At 43.7% G+C, this 12,245-nt stretch overlaps 1 protein-coding gene across 2 annotated transcripts; it reads right to left on the reverse strand.

Annotated features, from left to right (window-relative positions):
• Positions 1 to 3,293: 3,293 nt before the first annotated feature.
• Positions 3,294 to 7,139, reverse strand: LOC147895023 (F-box/kelch-repeat protein At5g60570-like). Of its 2 annotated transcripts, XM_087384179.1 has the most exons (3): positions 5,363 to 7,139; positions 4,408 to 5,026; positions 3,294 to 4,307 (listed from the first exon to the last, which is right to left on the reverse strand). In XM_087384179.1, exon 1 carries the CDS (start codon positions 7,043 to 7,045, stop codon positions 5,675 to 5,677), a length of 1,371 nt encoding a protein of 456 aa, XP_087240305.1. In that variant the 5' UTR covers positions 7,046 to 7,139; the 3' UTR covers positions 3,294 to 4,307; positions 4,408 to 5,026; positions 5,363 to 5,674. The 2 variants fall into 2 exon arrangements, with proteins under 2 accessions (XP_087240305.1, XP_087240304.1); XM_087384178.1 differs by having other exon boundaries at positions 3,294 to 5,026.
• Positions 7,140 to 12,245: the final 5,106 nt, after the last annotated feature.

Raw genomic sequence — 12,245 nt, forward strand, 5'->3', positions numbered from 1 at the left:
TTTCGAAATCTCTTTCATAATGTCCAATCCTATGACTTTGGTGTCCACCATGGTGATTTTCTCTTCCACAAAAATTTCCTCTATCACTGCTAGATTGACCTCCTTGGTCATACTGCTGCTTGTCGAAATCTCTTTCATAATGTCCAATCCTATGACAGTAGTTGCACTGAATGTTTGACATGTTGGTGGATGTTCTTGAAATATCCCTTTGTTAGAATGATTTCCTCTTGGATGTTGATGCTGCTACTATTGATGCGGATGCTAATTTTATTGATGTTGACAATTGGTTCTCTAAGATGCTCTACCTCTACCTCTACCTCTATCTCTATCTGAGGCTGTGAATGCTTGATCATTGGAATGGACTTTTCGTGCTTAAATGGCTTGAGTCCTCAATGTTACAAAATTTGTTCACTAATTTCTTTTGGGGTTGAAATTTGCCTTTGAGTCATAATATTCTGGACTAGATTCTCATATCCCTCTCCTAGTCCATTCAGGATGACTTGAATCATCTCTGCAGACTTCATAGTCTCGCCTGATGCTGCAAGTTGTTGTAATCTTGGATCCTAATTACATACACCAGCAGAAACTCTGGTTGTTTGGTTTCTGAGTGTTAGAATCCTTGAAGTGTTCTTGGACTCATAAAGAGTTGCGAACATATCCCATGTTTCTTTGGATGTCTTCACTGTGTTCAGCTGTCCAAGCAGGACATCTTGCACATTTTGCTTAATCAAATGATATACATATTTGTCTTTCTTGTCCCAATTTGCCTATGCTCAAGCAATGGAAAGATCTACTGTGAACATAGTTTGTACAAGGTGGTGGCATTGCTGTAGGTTCACTACATGGTCTAGGTGTAGATCCATCTCCATACTCCCATTTGTTTTGAAGTACAAGAATGGTCTCCATTCGATATTTTCATGTGCCATAGTTGGAATTGTCTAACTTAGCAGATGCCTCTAAATTGAGGTTGCTAGTAGTCTACATGATGTAAAAAATGTACTCAAAGTACATATGGGAAAACACTCTCCGTATCAACCGCAATCTGAATTGCTATGGTGAAGAAAGAATTGCAATATAAGATCCAATCTACTACAAGACTTGTGTGGCAAATGATGCCAAGAATTAGCCAAGAGGCTTTACAAGGTTCAAAATAACATGCACAAATGCCAAATTTGGTCATTAGCAACCAGCTTCACCCGTCTGGAGGCCTCAATCTGAAGATCGTCCTCAATGGAAGCTACCAAGACATCAGCCCGGCTCTCCTCAAGATATCTACTATTACAACTGCCTCAATCTCCTTGATCCCAAAACCAATAGGCACGAGCACTTGCAAAAACACTAATGCTCGATTTTTTTTGCTGTGGATGGGGAATTGAAAGGAACTTGTGTGAGCAGAAAAGCATTGTTGTATTATATTAATAACAGAGAGATTTTTACATAGAGACGACACCAAGAAAAATTGCCCAAAGGTAGAGTCTAACCAGTTCCAACACATTACGGGACGAAGAATGATCGACATAGCTCAGGATAGTTCCTAGGGCACGGGAGAGAACCGATGCGAGAGCTGAAAAGCTACCAATGGAAAGCAGAAAGGTCTTCTAGGAGACGGGAGGGGATGGAGAAACAACATTGGTAGAAACGATTCGACGAGGAGATCCAGGGTGATGGGAGGAAAGGGATGCGAGGCGAGAGGCAGGGAACAAAGAGGAAGGTGGAAACAGACATGGGAGGCAAAGGCAGAGGGAAGCCAACCATACCCCAAAAACAAACACAAGACAAAAGCCAAAGCTTCCAACGCAATGGCACTCAAATTTTCTCAAGGAATCGATGTGCGATAGAAAGGAATCGATGATGTGCGCTGAAGTTTGCAAAGAATAGAAAGGGAGGTTACGTTGGAAAAAGTGCATAAAATAATAACAAATCATTTCATAAAATGACACGTGGCTTCATGAGAGGCCAGATTCCCCTTGCATGTCACAATTGAAGATCGTGCATTTGAAGCTAAGATCCGCAACCATGACGAATGACGAAAGGAGGAAGGAGGATTTTCCAGTAAATTGAAATGAAACGTTATTGTTATTGCGCGTGCAACAAACATCACAAACATCCTCAACATCCCTCCAACACGACACGTGGCTAAGCCCTCGAATGACACGTCAAACTCTTCCTTAAGAAAGATAAGATAAGAATAAGATGCTACCTGCCTAACAAGAGCCGTGTTTGCTGATGCTCCGTTGTAGAAGGTCGCCGATGTAGTTGGAGACTAATTAGCAGCTAGTGGTGTCGTTGCCCTTTGCCGAGTCGAAGCTATTGCTGGCAAAACTAAGCGTTGTTTTGAAGTTGCTCGTTGCTGTGTAGTTGTTGCTTAGATCTTGTAGTAGTGCTTGCTCAAGTAGCTTGTGTGAGTGCTTCAGAGTTACCAGCAAGAAATGGGACAGAAAGAGGCCACAGAAACGTCAGAGAACCTTCAGAGATCGAAAGTCTCTCTTATGCAAAGTAGTATAGTCTCTTTCCTTTTCGCGCTCAAGGGCAACTCTTCACAAATGAGTGAAAATGGATGAAATGGATAACACAAATCTCTCTTCCTCGCTATAGATCTTTGTCAAATGTAATAGACCTATCTCTCTCTCTCCCTAAGGAAAATAACCAACCTCGCTGTGTCCAAAGCGTAGAGGACTTCACAAATCTCACAACCATGCTCTGGTACCATGAACAAATATGAAGAGGGAGAGGAGAAGAGGTGGATTGTGTTGAATAAAGTTAGCCTGCAAGGGGGGATCCCGACTTGGCCCCTCAACCTGTCTACTAAAAACCAGTGACACTCAATCTACATCACCAGCATCAGGCGCACTCAATTTACCCTTGATACCAGGTTACAATACCGGGAGCTAGCTTTCTGACAGCTTAAACTCTAAGCAGATGAGTTTTTCCTAAGCAAACTTACAGATCTGAAGAGGTATGTACAGAAATTAGGACACCAAAATAACAAGCATATATTAAATTGAAATAGGCCAACTATGTACAAAAGGATGCACCCTTTTGAGTGCCAACATCTGCAGCACCTGCTGCGCTCCTTGCACCTCGAAGGGATGCCACTGTTGCTCCAAAAACCCTGCTTTCTTCCTATCTGCTGCATGCTCTCAGAGGGCTTCAGTGGCTTCTTTCAGCGAATGAGGAACTATGCGTACAAAAGCCCTTTATATATATGGGGCTCGTCTGTATCCCTTTCTGCTGACCTGACCCCACATGTAGTTCACATGACCTGTCAAGATGCTAAGAGCGTGTTCCCAGAAAATGCTTCTAGTTTCGTTCGCCATGCTCGTTCCCACGCTTCAAAATGCCAGCCGCCATGCTTGAACCTGGCGTCCCACAGCCCCGCTGGAGACGGGATTTCACTCTCTCCAGCCGTGCATTTCGGTGCTGGGATGAGGAATACCTGCCCAGCTGGTGCTTCATGGTTGGAGAAGGAGGGCGTCCTACTACGTAGTGGACTGCAGACTTTGGCGCAGCCTGCTTGACCTGTTTGTTCACCTGTTGGAGCAGGTGGCTCTGACAGAGGCTGGCTGAGCAAGCCTAGTGGCGACAGGAGGATTCCCAGCATGGCGTCCAACCGCTGGCCTGAGCGTGCAAGGGCTGCCGCGGGAATGCGCTCTAACTGACCGGCCTAACTGGTTGACCTTCCTAGGTCTATAAATAGCCCTTCCAGTCGTCCTCTTTGGCCCTGTACTGGGCACTCCTCTTTACCCTACCACATTAATGCTTACCCAGCCCTCCATGCTAAGCACCCCATGATCCTACTCCTTATGCTGCCCATGTGGCAGCCACCCTGTGGAGCTTCTTCTCTTAAATCTGCCCATGAATCAGCCCCTCTGAAAGTTTGTCTAGCATACTCCCAGTCCAAAATGCAGCCCTAGCATGAAATTTTTGAACTGGCCTCCTGCATGTCCTGAATATCTGATATGGTCTTGGATGGCCTGAATATCTGCACTGGCAATTTGCATCTTCTCCGCCACCCAAGGACTCCTTGGCACCCTCTCCTCCAATCTCTGTAGGGCTACCAAGCTCGCACGAGAGGCCCTGTTTCTGTCCACAAGTGCCCATTCCTAGTCTCAGACTCACAGCAGAGCAGTGTACCGATATCCTGTGAGCATTGGTCTAGATCTTGAGCTGCTCATCGTCTTTGAAAGGGTCTCGATCTCTAGAATCCAGATCTCCACGATGGGCCTTCTAAGAGAGGCCTCATGGCATGAAAAGTCGGGAATCCTGGTAGTTGAAGGCTCCCCTCCCTGCTGTTCGAAAATAATGATCTGTATGGGAGAATGATCAGAGAAGGTAATACTTGGAATAGAATGATCTATGTTGAAGAATGATAAAAGACGGTAGCACTTAAAATAATGCCTATCATACCTCATGCCCACTAATCCACATAGAACCGGTCTAGCCTCGAGGACCTATAGGCATCCACGTATCTCTTCCATCTGAAGAAGAGAGATCCTGATGAGCAGCCAAACTCAGCTAGATGCCAGGGATCCTGTCCTCTCACATGGATAATGAGCTCCTCCCACGCCACCTGCTCCTGCCTCTCCTCCCCTTCTGCCGTCTGTAGGCTCTAGCATATTGAAGTCACCTCCAATACACCAATGATCAGTACTGGAAAAGTCTGACAGATGATGGTCCAAAAGTCCTTCCTGCATGCTGCTTCAAATTGGACAAAACGTCTACTATAACCTCAGCGATCCTCATTATAACCCAGAGTGCTCTGCCTGGCACAAGGATGCCCCAATCCTGTATGGCATGTATCCAAGGCTTCCACAATTCAAATGAAAGTACCTTTGCCCTTGGTCTAGACACTGGAATGAATCTCCCACAATGATCCCTAATTTGCACAGGCTAGGTCAGCATTAGTGTGCGGAAAAGCACAAAAGTCTGAGTTGGTATTGGTGTATGGAAAAAACTGGGCCCACCGTGTCAGGATCACTTGCAACAGGCTTCTATAAGGAATGTGTCGAATGCCCATTCAAAATTCCTGAAAATTTGATATGAAGGGATCTTAAACCCTGCAAAAGTAAAAACCCTGCAAGAGACTTGGCTTTTCCGACCCAAATTTCAAATACGAGCTGCCAGATTTGGCACAGGTTTGCATGTCCCCCTGCAATAAACATTTGCTTTAAAATTTCACAGGGACCAGGCCTTAGTGAGGGACGCTCTTGGCAATCGCAACTGTGCAGCAGGCTTGGTGGCAAATATTGAGATGGTCTTGGAACTTGTCCTCTTCACTTAACCCTAAAATGCAATTAAAATTCCAATGAAACCTTGCCAGACTCCCAAAAGAAACCCAACAAAAGGGCAATCCAAGACCCACCTTGATTGCCAGTATATTGTACATTTCTGAAGCTTTCACAAAGGTTCAAGCAAAGGCCTTTTTAATTCAAGGCACACATTTGCCAGGCGAGCAATTTCAAGCTTTAGACGAATCGACAGTCCTGCATCTCGAAGTCATGAGAGCTTTACGCAGATTTATAAATCCCACCAAGAATATAAGACCAGTAGCATGGATTTCTGTAGAGTTTTACACCTTGGGCTAGATGCGCATACATATTTGTTGATAAAAATTGTATGATACATGAACACTGAACAGAATCTGCAATATTAAAGCTCACGTTTTTGTGATTGATCAAACTTTGATTACCCCCCCGCTGCGCACAGCATTGAACTGGCCTTGGGACTGAAACGAGACGAGCCTCCAACTGAGAGAGACTCCTGGCAACAGTGCGGTAGGCCTGGTGACAAATATTGAGATTTGCCCTTCGAGCTTATCTGGAATCACCCAAAGCTCTTCGCCTACCCCTAAAATGCAATTCGAATTCCGATGGGACTTTTCAGCCACACGTCCCAACGACACCCAAATATTTGAGAGTTTGTCATAGCACATGATCTCCTTCTTACTGAAACTTAACGCATACAGTTGCTCTTTGACTACTGCCACTGCCGGTGCTTTGCCGATTTCCCTTCCAGAGGGTGCTTCGGTTTCCCCCGTCCACATATTGGGTACAAGCGTCCACACACCAGACCTCGGATCGAAGTACTCTCCGGAAGTGAGGCATTCGCCAAATTCATCATACCCTCCTATCACATAGAAGCAGCCTTCTATGACAAATCCCGAGCACCTTCGTCGTGCTTCATTCATGTCCGGCAGCATTTCCCACTCTCTGGTCTTAACGTTAAACCTCTCTGCACTCTTACCATGCCCATCTGCTACGTACACAAAATCATCCAGGTTCGCCCATGCAAAGTAGGCACCATTCACCTTTGCAGGTAGTGCGGCTGGAGACCACTTCCGATCCACCACATCAAACCAAAACAGTCTGTCTACATCTAGCTGTTGGCCTGCATTGGTTGCTGGCAAAGATTGCATCGTCGGGGCATTCCTCGCCTGCACCCACTTATCCTGGAACAGTAAAAGTTCCTTCTCCGCTGCCATTCCGCGGAGAAGCACCGCGTGCCTTGCACATTTAAGCATGGGAGGAGGCGGAACGGAATAGCAACGGAGGGAATAGGGGTCCAAGAGCCGCCACGCAAAGGCTCGCTTGTCACGGGCGATGCAGAGGAAGACCCAATTCTCGGTGACACCCAAGTGACGGCGGAGAGCGTTGAGGGAGCTGTCGGAGCGGGGCAGCGCAAGGCGCCAGGAACGGGAGACGCAGCGAGAGCGTGCTTGGATGAAGCGAGGAAGGCGAGCCAAGCAGGCGAGGGCGAGGTCCTCAGGCAAGCCGGGAAGCAGCTTTTGCGCATTCTCATCGTCGTCTTCGGTGACAGTGAAGCTGCTGCTGCAGCTTCCATAGCGGCCTTGCTGGCCAGCGCCGTTGCTGCGATTCTCATCGACTTCGTGGTCGGCGAAGCTGCTGATTCTGTACTGAGGGGCATGCTTGAGGCTCGATCCATGAAGGGCTTGCTGTGGAAGCGTAGGTTGAGCTCCAGCGGCGGCGATCATGAGGAGCACGTCCCGTCCAGGAACCGGATTAACGATTTCGGACTGATCATCCATCGCATCTGTTTCTTCCAAAGCTACGAAACTTTTGTCGGACTTGTTTCACCGACTGCTATACCCTTCCAACGGCAGACACGAGGAAACTTGCGAACTGATCGAAAATCCATTAGCACGACGCCATAGAGGAAACCTGCAAACTCATCCAAAGCCATTTAATACCTTGTCAAACACGCTTTCATCTTTTCAACGATTGAGGCTTTTTACACCTATTGTGAATTTCCACGTGTAATTTTAAACTAGGTCCACCCAGGCAGCTGGCACCCTTAGCGCACCTCCTTGTGCCATCCCATGTAGATTGAGAGATGCCTTAGCCGGCTCCCTCGCATTCAAATGCCAGCCCAGAGTTTACGAAATTTGGGATTCCAACCGGACATTGGATTGCTGGGAGGAAAAATCCTCTCCAGGGTGACCAAATTGCAAGTTAAGGCAGGGGGAGCCCACTTCAGGCCCACTATATCGTCCCACATTAGGGAAAAAGGGAACTCATTTTGGGGCCCTGTAAGAAATTCACTATTTTTTGATTTATTTCTCTCCTAAAAGACCTCAAAAATAGTAAAATACGGAAACGTGGCTCAGATTTGTCAGTAAGGACTACAGAACTGTCAATTCAAAAAGGAATAAGATAATCTTTTGTCTGACTAACACGATTTTGTATTAAATATCCTCTTAGATTTTTTTTTGTTTACCAAAGATTCCGCATCTCTTTGGCCGAGTGTGCAGGTCTTTCATTAAGAGTCCATCACTAAACTTAGTGATTGCAAGTTTTCAAAATATTCACATGGATACCGCCACACTTCCACGATTCATGTTACAAAACGACTATGAGATTGAAAAACAAACTTCGCAACCTGAGGAGCACAAAAAATGGCCGATACTAGTGAGTCACTATCTGAGAAGAAGCGATTACACCATCTTCACATCGACTTGGAAGAACAATATGCTCCAGCACAAAAAAGACGAAAGGATACGGTGCTGAATGCTCAACAGCGGGAAAATATGAGAAGAGAAGGGCTTCAACATATTGACTTATGGTGCGACGGAAGCATATATCCAAAATGTCAAGTAAAAAACTCTACACCTCCATTTGTCAATCCCACCACATTACTGAGGTTTGCCGGCGATGGACAAAATGGACTTCTTGGTTATATTTCAGCGCAATCTGCATTTGCGGAAACGTATAAAATGATGTACCTACAAGAAAAGGGGGCCAAGATGGAGGAGATAGCCATTCGTGCAAAATTGGAGCAGCAGTTGCAGAATGAAATCGAGGAGCATTCAAAGAGTAAAAAAGAATTGACAAGAGCAAGAAAGAAGAGAACCGTGCTTGGAGACAGACAACGTAGCAGGAAGATTAAAAACATTGCAAATTTGAAGGCTGGGATTGGTGGATGCAAGCGATGAATTCAGGAAGCAAGGTTAGATTGAAATTTATCATTTTGTATACTCAAAAAGGCTCTCTTCCAGACTATATCTATTTCGTTGATTGTCGCAAAATAAGAATGGAGGTGCTGAATAATATAGTCATATAATGTTGTTATTACAGGAAATTATTGGAGCCTGCAAAAGAAAATATGGACCCGAACCTTCTTCCTGTTAAACAAATGAAAGGATTGCTTTCTTGCGGTGTAGCAAAAGGTTTGATTGAGGAAAAAAAATACAAAACAGTCAAACGCAATGTTGTAGAGGACTTTGTATCCAATAATCAAGTTGATGGCACTATAATCCAAGAGGCTCTTGATGTTAGTGGAGTTAGCAGGAAGGGATATAGTTCGATTTTCCATGCGATATCCTCAACTTTGAAAGATCAAAGGATTAAACGAGTTTTACTGCCAAATCCAGCAACCGTGTGGAGGATAAGAGGTCATTTGAATGAAAGTATAGATGAATTTATTGGGCAGTATATCCATATTGAAGAAATATTTCATGGTGTTAAAGGAACCACTGTGTATGATCCTTGGAACAATATATTTTTAGATCTGCAACAACTTCAAAAAAGTGGTCGAGTTTTATGGAATAACATTTGAGGAGTGCAAAGGCATTTTGAAATTTGTTATCAAACTGGATGAGTGTGAGGTTGTAAAGGAAAAGAAAATGGAAAGAGTTACTATTACATTGATGAATGGAGCGATTGATACATCATTGACTGAAGCGAGTTCGAAGTATTTTAGTGTGCAGTCAGAGAAACACATATGGTGGTTAGGCTCGTTCCAGGTATGATCATGGGCTGTTTTATACTTGATTTTGGTCATTGTTTTCAAATCTGATATAGTAATACTTTTGTTTTCTATAATCTCACAGGTGAAGACCGAAGACCATGAAACACTAGATTGGGTGTTTCATCACACGGAAATACCAACAATAATCAAAAGACAAGTGCAAGGCGAGAATCTCCATGTTGCAGGAAAAGGTGATTTTCAAGTAGAGTGGCACATGGCCGGGGATCTTAAAACACTTAAGTGCATGTATAACATTAGTAAAGGAGGCAACTCAAAGTCTCCTTGTCTTTACTGCAAAGAATCAGCTCAAGTAATGGATTCAAAATGGTGGAAGAGAGCACCTAATAGAGATAAAGTTGACCCTGACTTCAAGGCCATTCTGGACATTCCACTGTGTAATGTTCACATCTGCACATTGCATGGTCTATGTCGAATTATTGAGAAATTGGTATTTTTATATATTGGATTTGCTTGGAAACTCCGTCCCGAAAAAAATAGAAAGGATGCTCTTCAAGCATTGGAAAAAGTGTTATCCGATATAGGTCTGCATGGAGGAGATGTTCAAATCACAAAGGATTTTAAAAAGTCTACCAATGGCAAGGAGGTACCAATCAAGCCCTCTATTGGTGGTGTTAAGGCAAGAAGATTCTTGTCTCGACCCAAACACAGTAAGCAAGTAAGGCAAGGTAGAGCAGTTTCAAAGATTAATTATGGATTGTGGAAGCAAGTCCATAATGCTGTGAAAGATCATGAGGCAGATGGGGAAGCACGAAATAGGAAGGCAGAGGTGTGGAGGTCTCTTGATCAACTCTTCATGTTCTGTGACAAAGTAACATGGACAAAGAGTGATTACAAGAACTTTGAGGAGGCAATTAAACATTTTGGGAAGTCAATGAAAGACGCGTGGACAGCCTGCAATATAACTCACTACATGGTAAGGTTCTGTCTTTTTCTTTTACTTAAGTGTGATCCTCTTTTTTTTATTACTTACTATGCATTCTTATGTCTTACAGCATATCATATACAACCACCTTCCCTATTTTGTCAAAAAGTATGGATGCCCAACTATTTGGTCTACCCAAGGCATGGAGAAGTCTCACTACATGGCACGTAATGCATTTTTTAGACACACACAACACTATGGAGGGAGTCAGAAGGCGAATAGTCTGAAGGAAGTCTTCCAATGGTTTTACCGAGGCATACTACAAAGGCTGCATGCTAAAAGAAAAGTTGCTAGCTCTAAAATCAAGCTTGCTTTTCTTCTAGCCCAAAAGCAAAGACGAAGACAAGCTCTAGACAATTCAATTGCAGCAGAGAGACATAGACAGTGGAGGGAATCGAAGATATTTAGAAACCATAAATGGACAAGTAAACATGAATAGGACTCATTTGTAACTTATTGGGGTTATGTCCACATGTTTTCAAACTCATTCAATAGAAATTTTTTTAGTGGAACAAGTGACTCTTGGTGTTATGCATGAAAAAAATTTCAATGTGAAACATATGATCTGAACTTAATACAATTTGTTTACAATTTCAATATATTGTTCATTTAATATTTAACGACACCACTCTATGTAAATGTACAAATCATTTCATCATCAACTTATTAATCATTTATACAAGATCATACCAGATATCAAAGACTTTATACAAATCAGTTCAAATTTAATATAATGTTTGTGCTATATTCGATGACTAAATCCTATTTCTCCCAGGGCCTGTTCATCGGAACTCTCTTTTTGATCTTGATTGGAGTCTTTTTCTTCTTTATTGGCTTGATGTCGACTGTCTCTTTATCCTTTTCTTCAGCTCTCTCCACCTGTTCCTCTTCTTGGACTGTGTGGCCTGATGCAATCATGGGTGGCTCTCGAAACCTTACAAGCTGGTGTTTTCCATAGCCCTCCAGATATTTGGGGTCCTTAACACCACATGCTAATACATAAGAAGTGTAAGACAAAAAGTAAGCGTCCCTAGAGGCCTGCTTATTCACATAATCTCCAAATATATCTATGGCAGACAACCTCTCTATCAAAATGATCTTTTCCTTTTGCCATGAAAGAGCATGTCCACCTAAAGCCCTGGACAAACATTTTAGGAAGTAAACAATGGCTTCTCCATTGTTGCTCAACTGCCTATGGTAAATCAAGATCTTGGCACTGCCTAGATCATGAATATAATGAGCTAGGCCTGACGTTTTGCGAAACCCAACCTGCCTGCTTCCACTTGATCTCTGGAGGAATGTGTCATCCTCAATTTGTAGCTGCAACATATCAAAGGATTGGAGTGAGACAATACACAACCTACAAAACTAAAGTTAAGCAGAAGTCAAAGTATATGATTTGAAGTACCTTCTCATTTTCATCAGCAACAAGCAGTTCATCTTTCCAAAGATTTATCCCTCTCCCTTCTTGTACAGCCTCTTCTCTAGTCTTTTCTGTGTATAGAGCTGAGAGATTCATAGCTTCCTGTGTGAGCTGGAAGGCAGCTTCATCTGGCTCTTGGAACTTTTCAGCCTCTTTGAAACAAAATGAAAGGGCCTCTACAGGATCAAACATCGTTTCCAAAGCCAGAAGTGATTGGTCATCCTCTATGCCAACCTCCTTGTCAAGCCTTGAAGCCTGGGCAATAAGGGAAATGGCATAGTCCTCCCTCAAATCAAACATACACTCTATATCATGGAGGAAAACATAATCCTTTCCACCAATCAACACACCTGGAAGCATGGGCACTGCATAGTTGCTGCTCTGAACATCAAAATCTTCAACTGGCTCTGCTCCCCTCAGAGTTTTATTCCTCAGTTGAACAAGGTCAAGAGCAGCCACTTGCAGCCCCTCATCCTGAAGGTTGATATCTTCTTCTTGCTCTGCCATTTCAGAGCCCAAAGAAACATCCTCCTTTTCAGAAGCTTCAGATGTGTCTTCTTCTTCTGTTTCCTGCCCTTGTTCATCCAAAGACTCCTGACTGAAGACAATGTACAT

Source organism: Dipteris shenzhenensis, chromosome 13 (assembly GCF_047967505.1).
Source record: "Dipteris shenzhenensis isolate YYH24624 ecotype China chromosome 13, Dip_SZ_1.0, whole genome shotgun sequence".
NCBI classification, from domain to species: Eukaryota; Viridiplantae; Streptophyta; class Polypodiopsida; order Gleicheniales; family Dipteridaceae; genus Dipteris; species Dipteris shenzhenensis.

Coding starts and splice junctions, on each gene's coding strand:
- LOC147895023 (XM_087384179.1), bottom strand. CDS start 7,045: ATGGATGATCAGTCCGAAATCGTTAATCCGGTTCCTGGACGGGACGTG.